Raw genomic sequence first — 23,403 nt, forward strand, 5'->3', positions numbered from 1 at the left:
GTTCACACGCACCCTCCAATATTAACCACGCCCAAAGGGCCATTACATGGGTGAAGGGAGTCATGGAAACGACCGAGGGTTTCAGCTGCAGGTGGAAAGACACTATATGGACACAAGGACTAGACGACATTGAGAAATGACAGAGGTGGTATACAAATTTCTCAGAGGCTAGATCTATCTATCTTGATAGACCTGGTGCCCCGGCCTTATTTCTGCTCAGTTCTCTGATGATATGGTTTTAAAAAATGTGCAACCTTACACAAAATCTAGTTCGAAGAAAAATACGCAATTCCGAAAGAATGTTGTTGTTGTATAAAAACTCAAGATCTGCAAAAGCTGTATTGTTAGCTCATATAAGAAGTGGCTGATAACAATGTGAAAAGTCAAGGGAGTAGCCCAAGCTGGTCTAGAACCCTGATCAAGTGTATTCGTTTCTCCTTCTACTGCTAAAGACATTCTCCACAGATCCCTTTGGTACCCTCTAGAGCTGCTTTCCCCAACCTGGTGCCCTTCAGAAGTTTCGGACTTCAACTCCCATCAGTCCCGGCCAGCATGGCCAGTGGCCTGGAATGCTGGAGTCGCAGTCCAAGGCCCAATCTACACCAAGCAGGATATTGCACTATAAAAGCGGTATATAAAAGGCAGGAGACGCACCAAGCAGGATATAGTGGTATGAAAGCAGTATGAAATGGTATATGGTCTGTGTCAATGGGCCCCAACAGTTGTCAGTGCACTTCAATACTGCTATAAAGCAGCAGTGTGGCTCCTGCCTTTTATATACCCCTTTCATACCGCTTTAATACTGCAATATCCTGGTTAGTGTAGATTAGGCCCAAAACATCTGGAGGACACCAAGTTGGGGAAGACGGCTCTAGAGAGGGGACACCAATGTTTCCAAGCTGAAGGAAATCATTCTAGGACGAGTTATATGAAATTGTCAATGATATGATGAGGCCTGTGATGCCATAAAATATACGTTACGATATTCTTAAGTCAGCTGTACTGAGTTTGTGCATCTGGGTGTTTTTTTCCTCTTGTTTCTACATATTATTTTTAATTTCTCATTCCAAATAAAGTTTTGTTGGAGTTCCTGATGCTTCCTCAACGTAAGACTCTTCTGCATTAATGCTGTTCAATTCCCAGGATCTTCTACTACTCTGTGTACGCATCTAAGCAACCAAGAGCACGGACAAGGAAAGTAGTGCACAGCTGTGTTGTAGTGGTGCACGCTAAGCATGCAAATTACAACCACAAACCGCTGTGCAGCTTCCCCCTCTCCCCCAGAAAAATCCCCACGGATGCCCATATGTGGCAGCCCTTCAAATAGATGGCTGTAAAAGAAGACACATGGCCATCTCATGTTCATCCCGACAAGTCTGCCTTTTGATCGGTGGAGCTATCGACCATCACTCCTGCCATTAATAAAGTCCTGCATGCAGACTCATTGGACAATCAAACATGCCCACAGAAAACCCTTGAGGGGCTCCCATACAGATGGGAGCAGGGACAATATACTCAAGAAAACCCTTTTTAAGGGCAGGCTCCCACTCCTAAAACTGCATGAGGCCTCCATGCTGCAGAGAGGAACGCGTAGGCACAAGCCTTCAGCTAGTCCGGGGCGGGGGCGCTGGCAGCAGCTGGGACATGAAGTACAGACAGGTGGAGGAGCTGGGGACAGCGGGAGGGAGATCTTGGCACCTCACCCGTCCTCCAATCCCAGTTTCCTTCACGTCCAAAATGACCCTTTAAGTTGGAAAGGGGGCTGCCCCCACCCCTCTTAAAGCACCTTGGGAGGGGACACAAGAATGAGCCTTTTGGGATGAGTTGTGTTGCATCATCCTATTGGTGGAGGAGGTGGGGGGGGAGACGATCCCCCCACCCCAGGATGCAAATCATACTCATTCATTCTGTATTACTGAGTTGCCAGGACTTTAGGTACTCTCCAGAACTCTACCCCGACCACTTTGTGGGCTCCTGAAGGAAGGGTGGAGGCACTGTAAGTGAATGTGAAACTTAAGACATGTTTATGTGATTTGAGGTTATTTAATTTATTAAATATTTTGAATAAAACTGAGATGTTCTTGGGGTTTTGCTTTCATTTCTCTCTCTCTCTCCTGTCACATACACACACAAAACCACAAACCACGTTTTGCATCACAATTATATGCATGTTTACTGCATTCCATAAGGCTTACTTCCAAGTCAGTTTGTAAAGAATTACAACCTTAAACAGAAAAGGTTGCAGTTAAGAGATCAGGAAAGACTGTGTTGGCCAAAATAAAGAAATAAATAAAACCCCATTGGTTAGGGCTTGTGGCCACTAGCTGTGACCCAGAGCCTTTCTACACGAGGCTTTTATTGTGCTTATGGTTGTTTACAGGTCCTTTACATGATACTATCATCCTGCAAGGCTTCTCCTATGCTTTGCAACCATTATTGTGGTCCCCCCATCCCCAGTGAGCATTATTGTAGGGTTTTTTCTCCTAATAAGTAAAGTCTGTGTCATGACCAGGCCTGTTCCCCTTGGAGTGGGGGAAGGAGTTTCAGGCTATCCATCAGAATCAGATTCTGAAGCTGAAGAAACAGGACGAGAAACGTCCCGCCTTACACAGGAAATGGGGAAGGTGATTCTGCCAGGGTCTTCACCCGCCAGGGATGAATCTGCACAGGACCTAATCAGTGAGAACATTAACAACTCACAGTCTGGGGGAACTCAGGAATCCTCTGAGGGGGAGGGGACTTCAGTGCTGACCAATCCCAGAGTGCGCTGAAGGTTCAAATGGGTGGAGCTAAAGGTAGGCAAGAGGCGGTCAGCTCAGCTAGTCTGTTGCCAAAGGTTTCTTCAAAGCAATCCTCCTTGAAGTGAAAAGGGACTCAGGGAAAAGACCACCGCCTTTCTCGAAAGAACACCATCACAAAGCCCAAAACTAGAAAAAAGAAGGAAAATCTGGAACCTGATCGTATTGTTCTTGCGTGACAAAGCCAGATCCGTCTGTATCCACATCCTCAAATCTCTGCAGTGTTTCAAGCAGCTCCATCACAGAAGGCATCGGCCATGGCTGGGAAGCAGCTTGCAAGAATTTGCGCCAGTCCACAATGTCTGCATTCACCGTTAGCAACAATGCCAGGTTTTGTAACTGCAACAGAACATTGCAAACATCCAGATGAACACGGTTCTCTTAACCCAGTAAAACAATCTTCCCCAGCCTGGTGTCCTAAAAAAGGAGGAGGAGGAGGAGGAGGAGGAGGAGGAGGAGATATCATAGAGCTGGAAAAAGTGCAGAAAAGGGCAACTAAAATTATCAAGGGGCTGGAGCATCTCCCTTATGAGAGAAGGTTACAACAGCTGAGATTGTTTAGCTTAGAAAGAAGGAGGCTAAGGTGAGACATGATAGGTGTACAAAATTATGCATGGTGTGGAGAATGTGGACATTTTTCTCCCTCTCCCATAATACTAGAACCTGGGGTCATCCCATGAAGCTGATTGGTGGGAGATACAGGACAAATAAAAGGAAGTACTTCTTCACACAGCGGAAGAATGATAGAATTCGCTACCACAAGATGTAGTGATGGCCACCAATTTGGATGGCTTTAAAAGGAATGAGATAAATTTCTGGAGGGGAAGGCTCCTGATGGCTAATCCTGATGGCTATGTGCTTCCTCCAATATCAGATGTACCAAGCTTCTATACACTAGTTGTTGGGGAACATGGGCAGGAGGGTGCTGTTGCACCCGTGTCCTGCTTGTGTGTGCCTGTTCGACAGCTAGTTGGCCACTGTGTGAACAGAGTGCTGGACTAGATGGATCCTTGGTCTGATCCAGCAGGGCTCTTCTTATGTGTTGGACGATGAATCCCAGAACTCTACACCTCTAGAAGAAGCCATGCTGGGGAAGGCTGCAGTAAAATGAAGCATGACAGATAAAGGCAGGATTGTTTTACATAGTTAAAAGGACAACAGAGTTATAGACAGAACAGGGAAGGGGAACCTCTCTAGGCTTAAGGGAAAGTTCAGTTGTGGAGAAGCTCTTGAGGGCCTCATTCCAGTGTTGGGTTGGGCCAAAGGCAAATGGGCCAAAAATGCCAGCACATTTAGCTTGAAGCTCTTACCACCAGTAACTAACCCTTAGGAGAGTCATTTCAGTCTTTCAGGTGGGAGAAAACTGCAGAAAAGCCAGAAAATCACCAAATGTTTTAGGGAAGGTTCCAGGGTAAAGGGTGTGTGGCCATCGATTAATGGGGAGACAGACTTTGGCTTCACTGACAGGGATATCAAAATGAGTAAAGTACTTCAACGGATAGAAAGTTGGATGTATTTACTTGTGTCGTTATGTACTTGGTGGAGTTCCTTCTATTTCGTAAGCAAAAGGGTTGTTGTTCCAACCTTATAAACTGATGTTTATAATGACAGGACCTATTGCTAGAAGAGGATGCAGCCAAACATGTGTCCTGTTCTAGCAATAGGTCCTATCATTTCAAAACTATAGACATCTGAATGGTTTAACCAGTCAACACAGCATGGAATCCAAGTTAAGAACTAAAAGAAGGGCAAGTATAATCAAAATCCTTGAAGGTCCGTCTTCACTCATATCAGCTTTCCCGCACTTTAAGATCAGCCAGAGAGACCCTTCTCACTTGCCCTCCTGTAAAGGCAGTTAGGTGGGTGACTACAGAAGAGAGAGCCTTTTCTACCATGGTCGCACACAACTGGAATAAGTTGCTGGCAGGGATCCATCAGGCCACATCATTGCAGGCTTTTAAGAAGGACCTGAAGACTTCTTCCCTTGATTACGTTTTATCAGCATAGGCGTGCTTATGAGGTATGCCGGGTGTGCCCAAGGAAAAACATAATGTCTCTAGAGCCTCTGGAAAATCCACAGTTCCCCTGGATATGCTAATGGCAACTGCCATCAGCCTGCCTGAGGGAACGATGCACTTTCTTGAGACCTCAGAAAGCATGCATTCCCACTTACCCACTGCTCCAATCGGGGCCTTTAAGTGGGAGGCCAGAAAAGCGCCCTTTCCCCGGGTCCACTCCAAACGGGCCACCATTAGTGTGCCCGTCATTAGCAGCCACCATTAGCATGCCTGGGGGGGAATTACGTACTTTCCGGAGGCTCCGGAATGCACACTCCCCACCCCACCCCACTGCACACCCTAGTAAAATGTGTTGTGTATGCCTATGTTTATCAGACTGGGTTATAGCTATGATTGTGTTATAGGCTCTGTCTTGTGCTGACGTCTGTCGTTTTGTGAAAGTTTTGCTGCTTTTATTACCGCATCTTTTTTTTATTATGATGATGATTTTTATTATATGCATTTTAAAGGCAGCCTATAAATATTTCAAATAACAAACAAATAAATACTCACATCATATATGGAGAGGTGCATCCAGGAATCAGGAAGCAAGTTTGACCCAAGGTTCAAAGTAATCAAGTCAAAAACAAGTTCAGTGAATGTTTTGCTGGGTATTAAACCTAGGCAAAGGACAAGAGAAAAGAAAAGGAAAAAAAAAAGGTCTCATGACGAAATTCACAGAAACAATTAAAAACCTATCATATTTTCATTTCTTGATCTCTCTCTAGTTTTTAAAACTTTTCTTTTTCCTAAAGCTTTTAAAACCTGATGTTGTTTGGACTTAATATTGTTAGTTTTACCCTACCCTGTGCCTGTTTACCCTACTCAGCGCCTGTATGCATTCTCTTCCCCTCCTTATTGCTTTACTATGATTTTATTAGAATGTAAGCCTATGCGGCAGGGTCTTGCTGTTTACTGTTGTACGCTGTACAGCACCATGTACATTGATGGTGCTATATAAATAAATAAATAAATAATAATAATAATAATAATAATTACTTGCATGGTAGCTGTAATTTACTCTATAGTCCTATATAGTCTATATTTTCAAATAAAAAAGGCATGCTATGCATATCCCTCAATCAACCATAATCTAATAAGAAACTGAAAGTGTGATTCCGTTCATGTTTACTCAGGAGTAAGACCTCCTGTGTTTAATGAGGTTTGTTTTCTAGCAAGTCTGTTTGGAATTTCAGCATTATTGGTTTTTAAAGTGAGCTTGAGCAAATTATTAATAGTATTGTACAAAGTGGGTTTAATCTGCTGCCTTAAACAGGTTGTCTCCCCATTTTCCTTCCCACTCCCTTGCTTTATACTTTTTTTATCCGAAGAGAGCTTTGGCTATTGGGCAGTATAAAAATGTAATAAATAAATAAATATTTTTTTTTCATCTGATCTATTCCAGATGTCTGCAAATAATGATGGAACTTGTATGGAATACAATCATGCTAAAAAGCAGATCCTATATGTGCTAATTTGGGAATAGGCCAGAAGAAAGGGGAGTCCATAATATCATATGGTCCCTGAGACACCTTCTCAGGGACCATAGGTTTGTGCCCTAAATTTCCACTTAGGGTGAATGCATTTACGAAGATGCAACTTGTGTCATGACCCCCAGGCCTTGGGCCTTCCAGTGTGCAGCACAAGATTTTGATGAGGACAAGACACAGGCTACTTCCTTGGGAGATGGACTGTCAGTGCCTGATTCAGGGGCCTCCTGGCCAGAGGACACAGCCTTGCCATTGCCCTCTAGGTTCAGAGGGTGATTCTCTGGCAAAACCTTCATTTCTCCAACTTCACAATAGCCTCAGGCTACAAAATCAGGTGACAATCTAGTTAGTTCCCACCAGGAGGGGCAGAGTCGGCCACACTGGAGGTCTTGCCAGCCTACACAAGGCTTCAGTTGGGTTTAAGTTGTCCTTGCTGAGACGACAACCTCCTATTGTCCTAGTAGGAGAGAATTCCAAGCAATAAGACCCACTTGGAACTATCCAAGGTCCTACTTTCTTCCTGCCCTTGTTGTCCTGATCTTGCTACCAGCTTCCCTAGTGAGCTTCAAGGGACCACAGAATATGACAACTTACTTAACGGTGATGTACGTAGAAGTGAGTGTGAAGCTATCTGTAGCATCCACTCACATAGTAATATATATATATACCAAGGTTCCAGTGAAGGTCCCAGTTGTTAGATCTCTCAACCTAACCTATCTCACGTTGCTATTGTGAGGATAAATTTGTTGGGGAGAGAAACCATATATAATGCCTTGAGCTCCTTGGAGGAGAAGTGATATACGAGAAATAAAGTTGGGGAAACCTGATCCAATTAAAGCCAGCTATCATTTCATATAACTACATTTGAAAGAAGGTGGTGAATAAAGTGTGGATCTTTAGAGGAACTACAAGCTATCCGTAGAGGAATCAAAGTTGCTACAAGTAAATAATTCAATTTTACTTCCTTCTTTTTTTCTTTTTTTTTAAAGAGAAGCCCCATGCAAGATAGCTTTTAGAAACTACAGATACATGCACAAGCCAAGCAGCTTACATAAAGATCGCTTTAGGAGAGAAATTACTCAGCCCTTTAGTGATAAATCAAAATGTATTTATAACAATTAAAAAGGGCAGTATTTGTAACCCATATGGTATGCAATCTTATTCTGTTCAATATCACGGAGATATAATTTAACAAAATTTGCCCTGGTTTGGGACCAGTACAAGCACCTGATTTAAATGATATAAATGCAGCAAAGTTTAAAAAACCAAAAAAGAAAACCCTGTCCTCTTCATGTCAGCGGTCATGTCTATAGCTCCATGGGCTGAACTAGACATAACGTTAAATATGTCTTCACATTTAACAGCAGGGTTTCTCTCTGACAACTGTTGGGGCCCATGACACATCTACACCAAGCAGTATATATAACACTATGAAAGCGGTATATGGTATGTGTCAATGGGCCCCAACTGTTGTGAGTGCACTTCAACACCGCTATAAAGCAGTAGTGTGGCTCCTGCCTTTTATATACCGCTTTCATACCACTTTCATAGTGCAATATCCTGCTTAGTGTAGATGAGCCCTGAGTTGCAAATACAAACTGAGTTGCAAATTTGGCATGTGCCAATGCATGCATGTGACTTCCTTTGGTAAGCACCAGTTGCAAGACAGATCACCTGATAATTGTTGGGATCATAGGAGACATGGAGGACAAATTAACCCTTTCCTCTCCTGCTATGGTATTGACCCAAATCCCTCAGTTGAAATGGCTGTTTACATCGGGAGGTAATCTTCCCAACTGAAGCCAAGAGGATTTTTTTCTCCCAATGCAAGTAGCAGCTTCAGAGGAGGGATCTTTTTTGCGGGGGGGGGGGGGGGGTAGGGGGAGGAATACAGTATGGGATGAAAGACTTAAATTTCCCCAACATCATGCCTGCTACAAACCTGATAATTATCAGCCTCCTGCTCCCCACAACTGATGCTAGAAAAGGAATCGGCATGCTAAATGCAGAGACATCTAATATCATCACCAGATTTGGTCCTTAGGCTGAACTCACGCAGTGAAAATGCTGTGAGTGGAACCGAACTGATCTGTGCAGCATCTGGCACTTCCTGAAGCAGACATGTGCAGGCCTTGGTACATGACAAACATGCAGGGCTGGCCCAAGGCATTTTGCTGCCTGAGACGGAGCAGCAAATGGCACCCCTCAGCCACCCAAGTCAAGGCGCATAGACGCAAAGCCAGGCATCTTATTTGGGCACATGAGGCAGAAAATCCCACAAACACCTTTCCTCATCTTTAGCAATAAAAATACAATATTAACTAACTGAAAATATTAACAACCCTTCCGAGAGTTGGAAGACCTAAAGACGGTAGTGCACGCGCTGGTCACTTCAAGTCTCGACTTCTGCAATGCGCTCTACATGGGGCTACCTCTGTGCCTAGTCTGGAAACTTCAATTAGTTCAAAATATGGCAGCCAGGCTGGTCACTGGTACACCTAGAGGTGACCACATTACACTAGTTTTAAAATCTCTTCACTGGCTGCCGATTAATTTCCAGGCGAAGTACAAAGTGTTGGTTATTACCTTTAAAGCCCTACATGGTTTGGGTCTGGGCTACCTGCAGGATCACCTTCTCCTGTATAATCCGCCCCGCACACTCAGGTCCTCTGGGAAGAATCTACTTCAGCTAGTACAAACTAGATTAACAACTGTTACCCAGAGGACCTTCTCTTCTGCTGCTCCCAGACTGTGGAATGGCCTGCCGGAGGAAATTCGTCAACTTGATGGTCTTTTAGAATTTAAAAAAGCAATAAAGACTGATCTATTCTGGCAGGCTTATCCAGTGAAATTTTAGAATGTTTTAAAGATGTTTTAATCATGTATGGTGTGTTTTAATAAGTTTTAATGTGTATTTTATATCATGTTTTTATACTGTTTGTTTTATACTTTGAAAGGTTTTAGTTTTTGTGAATTGCCCAGGGAGCTTTGGCTGTTGGGCGGTATAAAAATGCAATAAATAAATAAAATAAAAATGCGCTGCCTGAGACAGCTGCCTCACTCTGTCTCATAGTAGGGCCAGCCCTGCAAACATGCAGCTCAGTCCACATTTACCAGGTCAGCAATTCATCCATTTCTTTTCACCAGACTTCCGGCAGCAAAGTATGTGTGGGTGGATTTCAGTACATGGCCAGATGCCGCATGGATCCACTTGATCCACATATACAATAACTCACTTGGTCATGCGGACTGGCCCTCAGCAAGGACCAATTATTATTTCTTGTCTTATAATGATATCTGAAATGCTGGTTGGTTCTCAAGCCGCAAAAAGATTTGAGAGGCAAAAATGACAACTTGTCGGACTGCAAAAAAACTTTCATGTTACCATACACAGTCCACAAAAGACTCGAGGAAGTTTTAAATAATGTATTTCGCTTGACTGAAGAACATCCTTATTGTTTTACTATGATTTTATTAGATTGTAAGCCTATGCGGCAGGGTCTTGCTATTTACTGTTTTACTCTGTACAGCACCATGTACATTGATGGTGCTATATAAATAAATAATAATAATAATAATACATCAACTTTCCCTATTCCGTAGATACTGCTCTTCAGTGTGGAGGACAGGATGCAAAAGGTGTATAGGCACCCATGCAAATTGTGCTTCATAAGATCCTCCCCATCTTCTAAGCTTCCATTGCCAAATAATGACCTAGGAATCCGGGCGGAGTAGGATGGAGAGAAGGGCTGTTCCTCTGCTGATGCTAGCTGATGCAAAATGACCTCTTGTGCCATGACTACTTTTAGCAAGACCTACTTTGTCAGCCAGTTGGTTAATCAAACTATGCATGCATTTGAAGGTAGCAGGGTTCTACATCTAGAGTTGCAAGGACAAAATCTGAAAGCAGCAAGGAACTGGAGAAGCTTGAATGGATTATGTGGTACCTTCTACAGCCAGGTGTATTGAAGGTGTCTGATCCAGAATGCACAGGAGCTATCCTTGGTGTATAAGGAAGACAATATCCTCAACTTGTTCTAACTCCGAAAATATTTCATTCTGCGTGTGGCTTTCTTCGCTTTCCTGCAATTTCTGCTGCATTAAAATATTCTCAAAAGTCCCATTTTGTCATTTCTTTTATTAATTTCAGATGTTAAAAATAAAGTTTGGGGGTGTCACTTCCAGCTAGGGACTTTGTAGCAGTTGTTGATAAAAAGTGATCCCTCCCACTACTGTTAAGCCGAAGCACTACGTAGAATACATGAATGAACGGACAAATGGATGAATGAACTGACAAATGGGTGAATGAATGAACGAATGCACAAATGAACACTGTGAATCTTCTGAACAATTCTGAAAGCCCAAATAACTAAGGCTATCAGCAACCAGCAATGTGAAAAGGGCATTTATTTGTCCCTATAGCAAAGTATTTTGGGTGACAAATTCCTAGAAGAATGAAAATTTACAGCAAGAACAATTAATTATCCACAAAACCCATAAGAGAGAAATAATGTTTGTAATAAGATACAGGATTATAAACAGTCATTTGAAAGACATTTCCATTTTTCAGTATCTTGCCAGAACCATAATATTCCAAAATATTTGCTTTAAATAAATTGATAAATTCTAACTGTGCTCAGACAGATATGATACATTAAGTTCAGCTTCGTGATAGTTCAACAACTTAGGGTTGGGTGGAGTGGGGTGGATGAACACATGATACTTCTCTCCAGTCCACCAAGGAGTGAATTATGTGTTTTAATTAAAGAAATACTTTATATACATATACAAAATATGTATTTCATAACTTCATAAGCAAATATAGGACAAATATAGTATCATAGCATTTCACAGTGCTGTATTAAAAAGTAATATCTCTAAAGCAAGGTTGGAGAACTTGTGGCCTTCCAGATGTCGTTGGACTTCAACTCCCATCAGGCCCAGCCAGCATGATCAATGGTGAGAATTCTATTCAGAACAACATTTGGAAGGTTACAGCTTTCCCACACTTGCTCTAAAGCCGTGATCTTCAACTGGTCCAGACCTGAGACCCACCTTGGACTCCCAACCTGCAATATGGGACCTACTTTCACAATTGCCCAACATAGCGGCAATGCTTTGCTGTAGCCCATCTCGACTGATCTTGTGACCCACTTTTGGGTCATGATCCACCAGTTGAAGACCACTGCTCTAACGAATCTGACCGTATTAGCCTTCAATAAGAAATCTATTCAACTTTTAAACAAAATTCAGCTTGTCTAACAATGTGTTTCTTATTTCTCTCCCTTCTCTAAAATCTAAGTGCATGCGTTAATTTCACAATAAAGAGAGCATTCCATACTCCCACGTGTCCAATCTTCTTTTAGTTTCTCTGCCGAGCATTTTGATTCTAGTTGTTACAAGAAGGCTTACAATTTCCTTGCATTAACAATATCTTTTATATAACCCTACAGAATTGGTTTAATGGTAAGCCATGTTCTGCAATTACCTGTTCTGTCTTGAACAAACATCAACCATATATGAATTTTATCTCATTTTTCTCTTCCACATCTCTTACACCTGTTACAAAGTGTAAGATATGCCTTCCGAAGTTTCACTGGGATAAAATGCCATTTATAAATAACCATGTATGTGATTATTTTCTTTAAAATTAATTGATGCCGACCATTTTACCTGGGAAACAAATAGTTTTCCAAATACTTTGCAGCAGGTGTTCTCAAACTTTCTATCCTCACTTGTGAGGGTTGAAAATTACTGAGGCCTATCAGTCACAAAATGGCAGTGCTGTTTCTAGTTGGAAGAAATTCAGAGTGCTTCTTCACCTCCTTGGCAGTAAAAATGCAACAACAACAACAACAACAACAACAACAACAACAACAACAACAATAATAATAATAATAATAATTTGTTACCCACCTCTCCCTCTGGATCGATGCAGGGTACAACACAAATGCAAACACCATAAAATACATACAATTGATTAAAACATTTAATAATACTAAATTAATCCAACAATTTAATTCCCTTTCATTATATTCAAAATCAGCTGCCCAAGGCACCTGCCTCACTCTGCCCAATGATAGGGCAGCTTTTAGAGTTTTTGTTTTAAACTGGAGATATATTGTAAATGGCTTTATTCTTAGGGTGGTTTAAGATTTCCCCCCCCCAGAAACATCTAATAAAGAAGGCTGCCAGTCCATGTCAGGGCCCAATTCAAAGTGCTGGTATTAACATTCAAAGTCCTAAATGGCTTAGGGCCAGGTTATTTGAAGGATAGTCTCCTCTCATATATACCTGCCCGAACCCTAAGATTATCTTCAGGAGTCCTTCTTTGTGATCCCCAGCCAAAGTAAGTGATGCAGATGGCTACCAGGTAGAGGGCCTTTTCTGCTGTGGCACCCCGGCTGTGGAATGAGCTCACTGGAGCCTACGTTGTATTCCTTTTGGTGCCTGGTGAACACCTTTTTGTTTTCCTTGTATGTTAGCATTTTACCATCCTAATATTTTAGCCCTGCTGTTTTAAACCTGTATTTTAAATCTCTGCATTGCTGCTAGCTTTTATTCTGGTTGCACTTTTATATTGTGGTTTTAAGCTTCCATATTTTATATTTTATGCAGTAGCCTGTGGTTTTAATGTTTGTGAAAAGCCCAGAGGTCTTTGGCTGTGGGTGGTATAGAAATGAAAGTAAGTAAATAAATAAATCTGAAGAGGTCCAATGACTGATGGATCCTACTGGCAACTTTAGAAATTGGTGTGTGCTCATGTTGAGAAGCAAAATCCGGGGGAATGAGATCACTGAGTGCTAAGATTGACATGACATCCAGCCCAAGGAAGAAATGGAGGCGGGCCTGCGGATGTCATTCATGTGCTTCCTCCTGCTGCTGCTGCTGCTCTGCATGGGGCTCAATGGGGTCTGCACTGGATCCCAGGCACAATGTGACTGTGTTCCTTCCTTCACAAATCCCAGGCATAAGCTCTGCTGGCTATGTTTGCCCACGTGGAGCCTTGCCCCAGGGGATGGGGAAGATCGTCACTGACGGGGGAGATGTGGCCAACAAGGAGAGAGAGAGAAGCCATAATTCCTTGCTACCTCCTCTTCGTCCTCCCTTCCTTTCTATCACCCTTGGCCACGGCTGTTGGGATGCCGCTCCTGCAGGACTTGGCCACAGCTGCCAGGAAACCATGGAGCAACATGTTCCTCAATGCTGACACCGCTAACATCACGTCCAGCAGTGGTAAGTGGGCAGCTTGATTGGCTCCAGCTCCTCTGAAGCACAAAGCCCCGGTGGCAGTGAGTCATGTAGAAGCATCGTCCCAGTAGTAGCGGACAAAGGTGACAGCAAGGAGAATCATAACAAAACGGAGGCAGTGAGGGATCCCAGCTTGTCCTCCTCCATGCTCTGGGGTGGGGCTGCCATTGCTGGTGGGTGTCAGTTTTCTATCTCGGCCAAAAGGAGGAGGAAGAGGTGACTGAGGCTGCCAAGCGCACCACTGTCAGTGAACGGTTAGCTTCACCTCTGCACTCTGACTCCTTCCCTCTGCCATTTATGTCCATCCATTCATTCCACCCTCCCCTCTGTCTTCTCCTAGTACAGGTGTGGCAGGGAAGCCAGGTGGCTAGTGGCAACAATACCCTGCTGTCTGGGAGGGAGTGGTGGACAGGGATGGTACCACCCATCCGAAACAGTGCAGCGGCTCAAAGTTTGAGAAACGCTGCCATGCAGTCTCACCTAATGAAGATCCCTCTCCCGTTCCAGTCTGCATTGCTCTGCAATCCACCACTCCAACTGTAACAACATGACCCGGTATTTCGACAATAGGTTCTTCTATACTTTTTAGACCACGTTTTAGTTTTTATGTTGTTTTGGCTTGAGTTTACATCCCCCCTTTTTTAATTGAAAGGATAGCCCCAAGGGGCTAAAATTTATTTATTTATTATTGCATTTATATCCAGCCTTTTTTTCCTCCAAGGAACCCAAGGTGGCGTACATAATCCTCCTCCTCTCCATTTTATCCTCACAACAACCACCCTGTGAGGTAGGTTGGGCTGAGAGTCTTTGACTGGCCGAAAGTCATCCAGTGGGTTTCCATGGCCAAATGGGGACTAGAACACGGATCTCCCAACTCCCAGTCAAACACTTTAGCCACTATACCACACTGGCTGTGTAAGCTACTCACAATATATATGGCTAGCATTTAGCAAATAGTTGGGTTTTTTAAAATAAATAAATAAAGAAAGAATAAATCCATGCACTCGATTAATTTTTGTGTGAAGACACAACTCATCGAAGCCTTCCACTTGTTCCCGTGATCCGATTCCCTCTCGCGTCTTTATTAATCTTATCCCCGCTATCCTCCCGTCCTTGCTTCACATCATTAATTCTTCTCTGTCCTCTGGTTCATTTCCTTCTGCTTTTAAACATGCTACAGTCTCTCCCATTCTCAAAAAACCCACTCTTGATCGACTATCCCTGTCTAACTACCGACCTGTCTCCCTCTTGCCCTTTGTCTCAAAGATCCTGGAACGTCTGGTCTACTCTCGTTGTCTTGACTTTCTCTCTAATAACTCTGCTCTGGATCCCTTTCAATCTGGCTTCCGTCCTTTGCATTCCACTGAAACAGCCCTTACCAAGATCACCAATGATCTTCTTACTGCCAAGTCTAAAGGCCATTATTCTGTTCTTATTCTCCTTGATCTAACCGCAGCCTTTGACACGGTTGATCACGATCTTCTCTTAGATTCCCTCCACGACCTTGGACTCTGTGGCTCTGTCTATAACTGGTTCGCCTCCTATCTAGAGGGTCGCTCTTTCAGCGTGTCGGCTAACGGCAGCTCGTCCTCCTCTTTTCCCCTTTCAGTTGGGGTTCCGCAAGGCTCGGTGCTTGGCCCGTTGTTGTTCTCTCTATACATGCTGCCCTTGGGCAAGCTCATTCAATCTCACGGCCTCCAATATCACCTGTATGCCGATGATACACAATTATATCTTTCATCTCCGGAACTTTCTCCAGATGTTCACGATCGTATCTCGGCATGTCTTTCAGATATCTCAGCCTGGCTGCTTCATCGTCGTTTGAAACTTAACATGGCAAAGACTGAACTGCTAGTTTTTCCTCCTAAACCTTCTCCTCACCTCTCATTCTCCCTTACTGTCAATGATGTCACGCTTACTCCGGTCAAGGAAGCTCGTAGTCTTGGCTTTATATTTGACTCCTCGCTCTCCTTTACTCCTCACATCGAGGCAGTAGCTAAATCCTGTCGTTTCTTCCTGTATAATATTGCCAGGATTCGACCATTTTTGTCTGTCTCTTCTGCCAAGACTCTCGTTCACGCACTGGTTATCTCTCGGTTGGACTACTGCAACCTTCTTCTCTCTGGCCTTCCTTCGTCTCACATCAGTCCGCTGGTCTCTGTCCACCACTCTGCCGCTAAGATCATCTTCTTGGCCCGCCGCTCTGACCATGTCACTCCACTTCTGAAATCTCTTCATTGGCTTCCAATTCACTCCAGAATCCAATATAAACTTCTCCTACTGACCTTCAAAGCTCTTCACTGCCTAGCTCCTGCCTATCTCTCCTCTCTCATCTCACACTATCGCCCCGCTCGGGCTCTCCGCTCCTCCGATGCCATGCTTCTCGCCTGCCCAAGGACCTCCACTTCCCTTACTCGGCTTCGTCCTTCTTCTTCTGCTGCCCCTTACGCCTGGAACGCTCTTCCAGAACACTTGAGAACTACAAACTCAATCACTGCTTTTAAGACTCAGCTCAAAACTTTTCTTTTCCCTATAGCCTTCAAATATTGAGTTTGTTCTGACTTTACACTGTTGGTTTTGCCCTACCCTGTGCCTGTTTACACTTCCCTGTGCCTGTTTGCATTCTCCTTCCCTCTTTATTGTTTACTACAACTTATTAGATTGTAAGCCTATGCGGCAGGGTCTTGCTATTTACTGTGTTATCTGTACAGCACCATGTACATTGATGGTGCTATATAAATAAATAAATAATAATAATAATAATAATAATAATAATAATAATAATAATAATACACATCTAATTGCTTCCAAATGAACTTTCCCTTTCCCATTCAGAATCAGATGAACAAACAGAGCTCTCATGGCTAGCCATCTGTTGACCAGCCTGTAGTCTTCTATTCCTTTGGCAAGATACATTCCACAACTGAATAGCCTTTAGGGGGTCAAACCTTTTGATATCGGGAGAATTCATTTGAATGACCATGAGATCAGTCATGCTTTCAAAGATTAGTTTGGAACGTGGCTGCATCATCGTGAGCTTCATTCGTCCAAAACCTCGTGCCGCTTCATCAGAACTTGCAGGCAGTGCTAAGACAAGATCTACCAGGGTCAGGAAGTTTGGGTATTTATGAGAATAATCTGTGTTCACCGAATCCCAGGTTAAGCACCGGATCCTTCGATATCTAGAAAGGATAATGGTTGTTATTAAACTAGTTTCCCCCACTAACGTTATTGGTAAAATTAATTTAATTTCAACAACCCTGCTTATTACCTATTATATAGTTCTGCTTTCAACATGTTCCACTCGGTCTCAATTTCATCGACCTTCACATTGGCACATTCCAGGACTGGCTCATAATACTTAGTCAAGACAGACACTTCCATCTCACCAAATCCTGTAAGAATTTCAATATTTTTTTTTTTAAAAAAAACTCAACCCATTTCAGAAAGAAATGATTCGCGCAGATAATAGTACAATTGCCATCGCATGAGGGTACCTTGTTTGATTTTGTCTGGCCACAGCTTAAAACTTCCAATAGTGCTTGCTCTCAAAATATCGTCGTTAGCATCACAGAAACAATCACGCAGCCGATTCAAAAGATTGGTTAATAACTCTATCCGGACTGCAGATATATTGCCATCTCCTTCAAGCTGGTAACCATGAAAGTTTGTGATAGTTTCCACCAGACGCTCCCTTGGTCCCGATCTGGAAAATATAACATTTAAGTAACGGACTGCGTGTCTTCAATTCAGATACAGCCAGTAATATGCAGTATTTGTTAAGTATACACAACCTGGCTTGATACATTCGGAGTGTTTCCTGCGTTGACTGGATTGTTGCAAACACATCTGCAATGGAAGAGTTCTGATCCTGGGCAACGCGAGATAGAATGTTGAGGACGTTAACGACGTCCAGTAAGAAATGAGAAAACTTCACAATGTCTGTTTTCAGAAGGACCTCTAAGACATCTTTGGCTTTGTGGTGATTTGAAGAATATGGCTCTTCTATCTGGAACTCATCAAGAAAAGCAATTCAGTAACACATTACCAAAACCCCTCCCCCAGTTCTTCTTTTATTATTTCTTCTACCCATGTATGCTTTTAGAGAGCATTTACCTTACTCATATGTAGGACAATTGCAGGGTACCCTTTAAGAAGGATCTGAAGTGCTGTCTGTAGGCGAAGGAGCCATCGAGAGCCACCAATTCGAGAAGGAATTGCAGGTCTCAGTTTGAGAGATTCATAAATCAGACTGAGGTTGCTTTTATTTAGTGAAGAAGTATGATAAAAATAGTATATGTTCTTCAAGAGATCCGTTAGAGTAGTGTATTGCTGGATGCTCTTCAGTGCTGCCTTGTAAGCAATTTCAAGGCGATGCACAAGGCAATGTACACTCTGAACACATGGCTGGATTTCCTTCAACAGTTTAGCCACCCCATTATTTTGTCCTACCATAATGTCTCCGCCATCACTTCCAAAGCCGACAAGTTTTCTTGCCCAATCTTGGCTGGGCAAACTGAGCTGTAGATTGGCCTGCAACGTTTTCAAAATGGCATTTTTCACAGCAGACGCATCAGGTTTCTCTACCGGCTGAACTCCAACAATCTGACAGTGGGCTTTTCCTTGGTACGCAAAGTGGATGTACACAAGAGCAGCTTCTGGGGTGGAGTTCTCTGTCACGCCATCACTGATGAGCGAAAAAAACTTGCATTGTTCTAATTTCTCTTTCAAGGCCCTTCGTTCCACTTCAGCAATAAAATGAATAAAGATCCTTGCGGCCTTGTCATTTCTGAATATGCAACCAATATCCACGCCCTTCATATCATCCAACTTGCACATCCAGTCCAGGTCTGTGAACGGGCGCCCAGTTTTGGCGATGGCGTGGCATGTTCTAAAGAGGTTTTCTATTCTTCCCAAGGTAGTTTTACTCATGCTTTTTAACATCTGCTCAGTGGTAGCTGTATCTGGGATAGAACGACTGGCCGCTTCCATACCAGTAGCCCAAGCATGAGCTTCACTGCTGTGGTGATCACTGACTATCTCAAGGGCGAAATCATCAGTCCCAGAACAAAAGTTATGCGTCTTCTCCCCTAAGTCCACATTATGTTTCCGACACAAAGCACAGTACATTGTTCCTCTCTCGCTGTCATGTTTTAGCCAAGGGTACTTTGACAGCCATATTTTTGGAAATTGGTGATTCTTCTTTGATAGCTTCTGGTTGCCTGGAGTCATGTTCTTCCTTTTAAATTGCTTCAGTGCTGCTATGGCTATAAATATTTTAAATGTAGACTTGGCATTAAAAACTTGATCATAGCTGCTACATTTTCACTTTGACGTGATCACTTATTTTAAACTATAATTTCTGGCTGTTAAAGCTTTTTTTTTTTAATGTGCACGCTGCTCTAGGGATGGGCAAACGAGCAATATTTGAGATCGCCAGGATCCTCTAAACTTCAGCAATCAGCTCGTCTCATGCCCAATTCCTGTTCACATTTGCGATTGTGGCTTGCTCTGTGCGAACAAGAAAAATGTGCAAATCGAGCAGCAATCAAACATGAAAATTGTGCAAATGTATGCAAATTTCCTAAATTTCATCCTTACGCTAAAAGGGCCCTGATTCAGTCTAAGGGGGGAATTTATGCAAATTAGGAAATTTGCGCAAATATGGAAAATTTGCACACATCGAACGTGAGCACATGTTCAGCAATTTACAAACGTATTTGACAGACATGTTCTTGCACACACAATCACATCTGAATTTGTGAACAGGGCAGGCCCACATGTTTTTGCAAGTAAAAATGAATTTCTCAAACCCCTGCTGTTCATAGAGGAGCGATGCGCTCCCGGACATCATGCTGCTCCCAAGGCAGAAGTGGGCTGCGGAGAAAGCCTCACTCTGCTTCCGGTCAGTAGCAGTTCCAGGATTGCTATGAGAGTGACCGGATGCAACATGGTGCAGGACTTTGTATAAAAGTTTAAAAAGCAAGAAAACATCTGGAAGACCCTCAACTACCTCATAAGGTTAAGTCAGGTAAGTGCCAACTCTCCCCGATTTGAAATTTCAGAGAAACGTTTCTCCCGCCTTCAGCAACCCACTCACTGAATAGTTAGGAAAAGACGTTTTCTAAATGTTCAGCTTGAGATTAGACTTTCTACACGCAATGGGTAGGGAACAGTCCTGGTTCTTGAAACAATAAAAATAAAATAAATCACCCATAGAGTAGGAAAATAGCAACAGTGAGAAGCATTTCTCCGCATATCAACATTACGTGGAAGGAATTGTCGCAGTTTGGGATTCGCCAAGCTTCACCATTCCTTTGTTTATGATATGAACCTTAGCCACTTATAATCCTCAAGATAAAAAATGCCACGAGCATTACAAACCCAAATTCTTCTCTTGCTCAGAGTTTAATCTGAACCAGAGACGAGTCATCTCATAGCAACAGTAACAACAACAACACTTTATTACTTATCAAGCCATATGCATACAGAAACACAGTGGGCCCATTCAGACAACACACTAAACCATGGTTAGGCCACAAACCCTTTTGAAGGAAATGGTTAGTGATCATGTTTAAACCGACATTATGTAGCCACCATGATCAGGCATGGTTCACACGACATGCTAAGTCATGGCTCACATGATACGCTAAGCCATAATGTTTAGCTCAAAATGCTTAACCAACGTGGTACTTAGTGCGTTGTTTGAACAGGGTCAATAATATATACTCCTCTCAGCCAGAGAAAACACCAGAATACAAAGTTAAAAAAAGCAAGTTAAAACATTTTGTAACCCTAGGCAATATTTGCTAACACATTATATTATATTGACAAGCTTAGTGTTTTATGGCAGTCAGTGACTTTCATTTCTCCAGAGCCTGTTTGACAAACAGTGATAGAGTTATGCTTAGAGAGGAGTTGTCCCCAAACCCAACTATTAAGGGCTCAAGCTAGTGCTTCCTCAACTCTGCGTACAATGGGCGTTCCGCTATATAGTGTATCATGTCCTCTACCTTGACATTATGGTGGATCCTATAGCGTGCCTTCACCTGAGATAGTAGGGAATTAAAATTGTGGCTAGATTCAGCGATCCAACTTTGGAATGCAAAAGAGGAGGGAATGGGGAAGAGAGAAAAGGGGAAACAGAGGGAGACCCCTGACCTCCCTGCTGCTGTGGAGGAGGAGGAGGAGGAGGAGGAGGAGATCGATGTTCTTCCACCACTGGTCGAGCACGGCAGTCATCAGGAAAATTTTATTATTTTATTTATTTATTTAAAACGTTTCTTGGCTGCCTTTCAGGGCAGAAGCCCTCACAAGGCAGTTTGAGCAGTACTGCCTGTAGCTTTTTGAGGGCACATGGGCAAGACACCGTCATTGGGGGGGTGCGGGGGCTCCCGTACTGAGCCTAATTTCTCAGCACCCCTGTCCCTAGCTGCTGCTGCTGCTCCTCCTCCTCATCTCCTGTCTCATCACTTCTAGATAGGAAGAGAGTCCATGAACAAGTAGACAGCGGCATCTCCTGCTCCTCCTTCTCACCACCACCACCACCACCACCACCACCGTTGTCTGGGCCACAGCAAGAGACAGGTCAACAAGCCCGTTGCACGATAAGGAGGATCATAACCAGGGGGCTCTTGTCAATGGGACCCTACTGAAATATGGGCCTTCAGCAGGCACCCGATTGTACCTAACTTTGACCCTGACCCCGGATTTGGGGACCACAGAGGAAGAGGCCAACAACTGCAAGCCAATGTAGAACTCCCAGGGGGAAAAATAACTTATCCCTAGCATTCTCTACTTTTGCTCATAATTGCTCATCCAAACCCAAATCAAGCATGAGGTGGGGGGGGGGAGGGAAGAGCTCACTAGTTACACTGCAAACAAGTTAATCCAATTCCAATTAAGCGACTTTTCAATGTCAAACCATTAGAGGCTTTGAAACCAAAGCAACAGGAGAAAGCAAAAACGAGAGTATAGGTTGTGGCAACTGCACTCCCTACAGCCTCAGCTAGACCTATGGGTCTAGCACAATGGACGGGTGAGGATCTCACGATATTGTTATCATGAGATCTCCCCCTCTGTTTACACGTGGCGCACAATGACTTCGGAGGGAGAGGACGTCGCGCCTGCCATTTTCTTTAAAAAAAAGAAAACCAGAAGATACACATGAGCGCTCAAAGATAGGTTTTGTTTTTTGTTTTTTTAAAAATCCCCACTCCCCCCCTGATGGGTGCAGAGCTCCTGAAGAGCTCTTCACCCCATGTGCAGGTCCCGGCACCTCGCAACTAACCAAGAGGAACTGGGACAAACCGCGATGCCCGCACACACGTTCTGCGGTCTTGGGATCAGTCTGAGACCGTGGAAAAGGCGGGCTCAAATGCTAGGGCGAGATCCCGGGGCAAGGGAGGGATATCCCGGGGCGGCCCCCAGGATCATCCCTGTGGGGGCCGCCCCGGGATATTGCCCAGTCTAACTATGGCCTAAGACACCCAAAGGCTTCTTTTTTTTCTAGCCAATGAAAATGTCCCGGAGGAAATATTCATTAAAACAGCCCATGTTCCACTTAAATGCAGTTTGCTTTCCGGTAGAAAGAATAGTGTAATAAGGCCATAGGACTCTTAAATAAAAGCCAGGTGCTTTCCATGTTGCTAGCTAAGCTTCTCTGTGCGATCTAATCTTCTTGTGGCTAAAAGTTCTCCGAGGCCACAGATATAAGTCGATTCTGGTGAGTCAAAATAGTATTTGGTGTATAGCGCATAAGTTTCCTTCTATGGTTTCCCTTTTTTTCTGCTGACTTCCTATATGATACTATTTAGCAAAGGCCGACAAATCCGTTTTCTGGCTCGTGTTTAATGCAATACTTCTGAAGGGGGTCAAGCAAAGGCAAGTAGTGTTTTTGAAGAAGAAAATGCCAGAGGATCTGCTGTTCCTAATTCAAATGGTGCAGCAGATTATCAGCAGAATGTCCTTGACTATGTCTAACTAGAAGCGATCATGGAAGAAAATGACCTACATCCAACTGGAGATGAGGATGTATCAATAGACTGCAGCGAAGCAAATCAAAAGCAGGGCAAGGCCTTCTGGGACCACCTGCCCCTTGAAAACTTGCTCTAGTCAGTTGCTGCCATGTCAGTCTCCATATGTAAGAGGAAAAGAAAAAGGAACATGCTACAATCTTTGGGGATCGTATCACTTCAGAATACAAGGAGGGGAACCACGTGTTTGAGTGCAACCCCATTGAGGACACGTCATTAACAATGTATGGTGGGGTGGGGGCATTTTCTCTGCTTAGGGTCACATGCCCTTGGGGTAATCTGTTGGGGGCTGCATCCTGGCAGAGCCAAAAGTGGGTGGGGCCACCCTTCTCTCTCTCTCTCTCTCTCTCTCTCTCTTTCCCTCCTTCCCTCCCTGCCCAGCAGGCTACCAAGGACAGATCACTCGTGTGTAAACTATAGGTGTCAGAGAAATCCGTCACAGAATCAAGTGAGTTCAGATTTTTATTAATCCAGTCCACGGATTCTGCAGTGGACTCGCTTTTCCCGAGTTGCACGGATTCTATGTATTTGAGGACTGGTTGTTGTTTTTTACTTTCTGGAATTGTATGCAAAATTAGTAAAAAAAAATCTCCAAACATTAAAACAACAACCACTGGCCAAAAATGTGCATTTCCCCCCATTGTCTAAAACATGAAAATGTGCATGGGGAGGTGGCGGCCTGGATTTGCACGTTTTCTTAAGTGCAAATTTGCGTAAATGCAGATTTGTGCAAGTGTAGACTTGTGCAAATTCAGGAAATAGGGGGGAATCC

General features: G+C 43.5%; 1 protein-coding gene across 1 annotated transcript in view; it reads right to left on the minus strand.

The window, feature by feature from the left end:
- The window catches only part of LOC134400462 (sperm flagellar protein 2-like), a 73,271-nt gene that overhangs the window by 31,349 nt on the left and 18,519 nt on the right, over positions 1-23,403 (minus strand). The window contains exons 7-8 of the mRNA XM_063128794.1: positions 5,369-5,475; positions 2,955-3,137 (exon numbers count right to left, since the gene is read on the minus strand). Coding sequence (XP_062984864.1) covers positions 2,955-3,137; positions 5,369-5,475 — 290 coding nt within the window. The remainder of the gene's footprint in view (positions 1-2,954; positions 3,138-5,368; positions 5,476-23,403) is intronic.

The sequence above is a fragment of the Elgaria multicarinata genome, chromosome 6, assembly GCF_023053635.1.
Source record: "Elgaria multicarinata webbii isolate HBS135686 ecotype San Diego chromosome 6, rElgMul1.1.pri, whole genome shotgun sequence".
In the NCBI taxonomy this organism is placed as follows: Eukaryota; Metazoa; Chordata; class Lepidosauria; order Squamata; family Anguidae; genus Elgaria; species Elgaria multicarinata.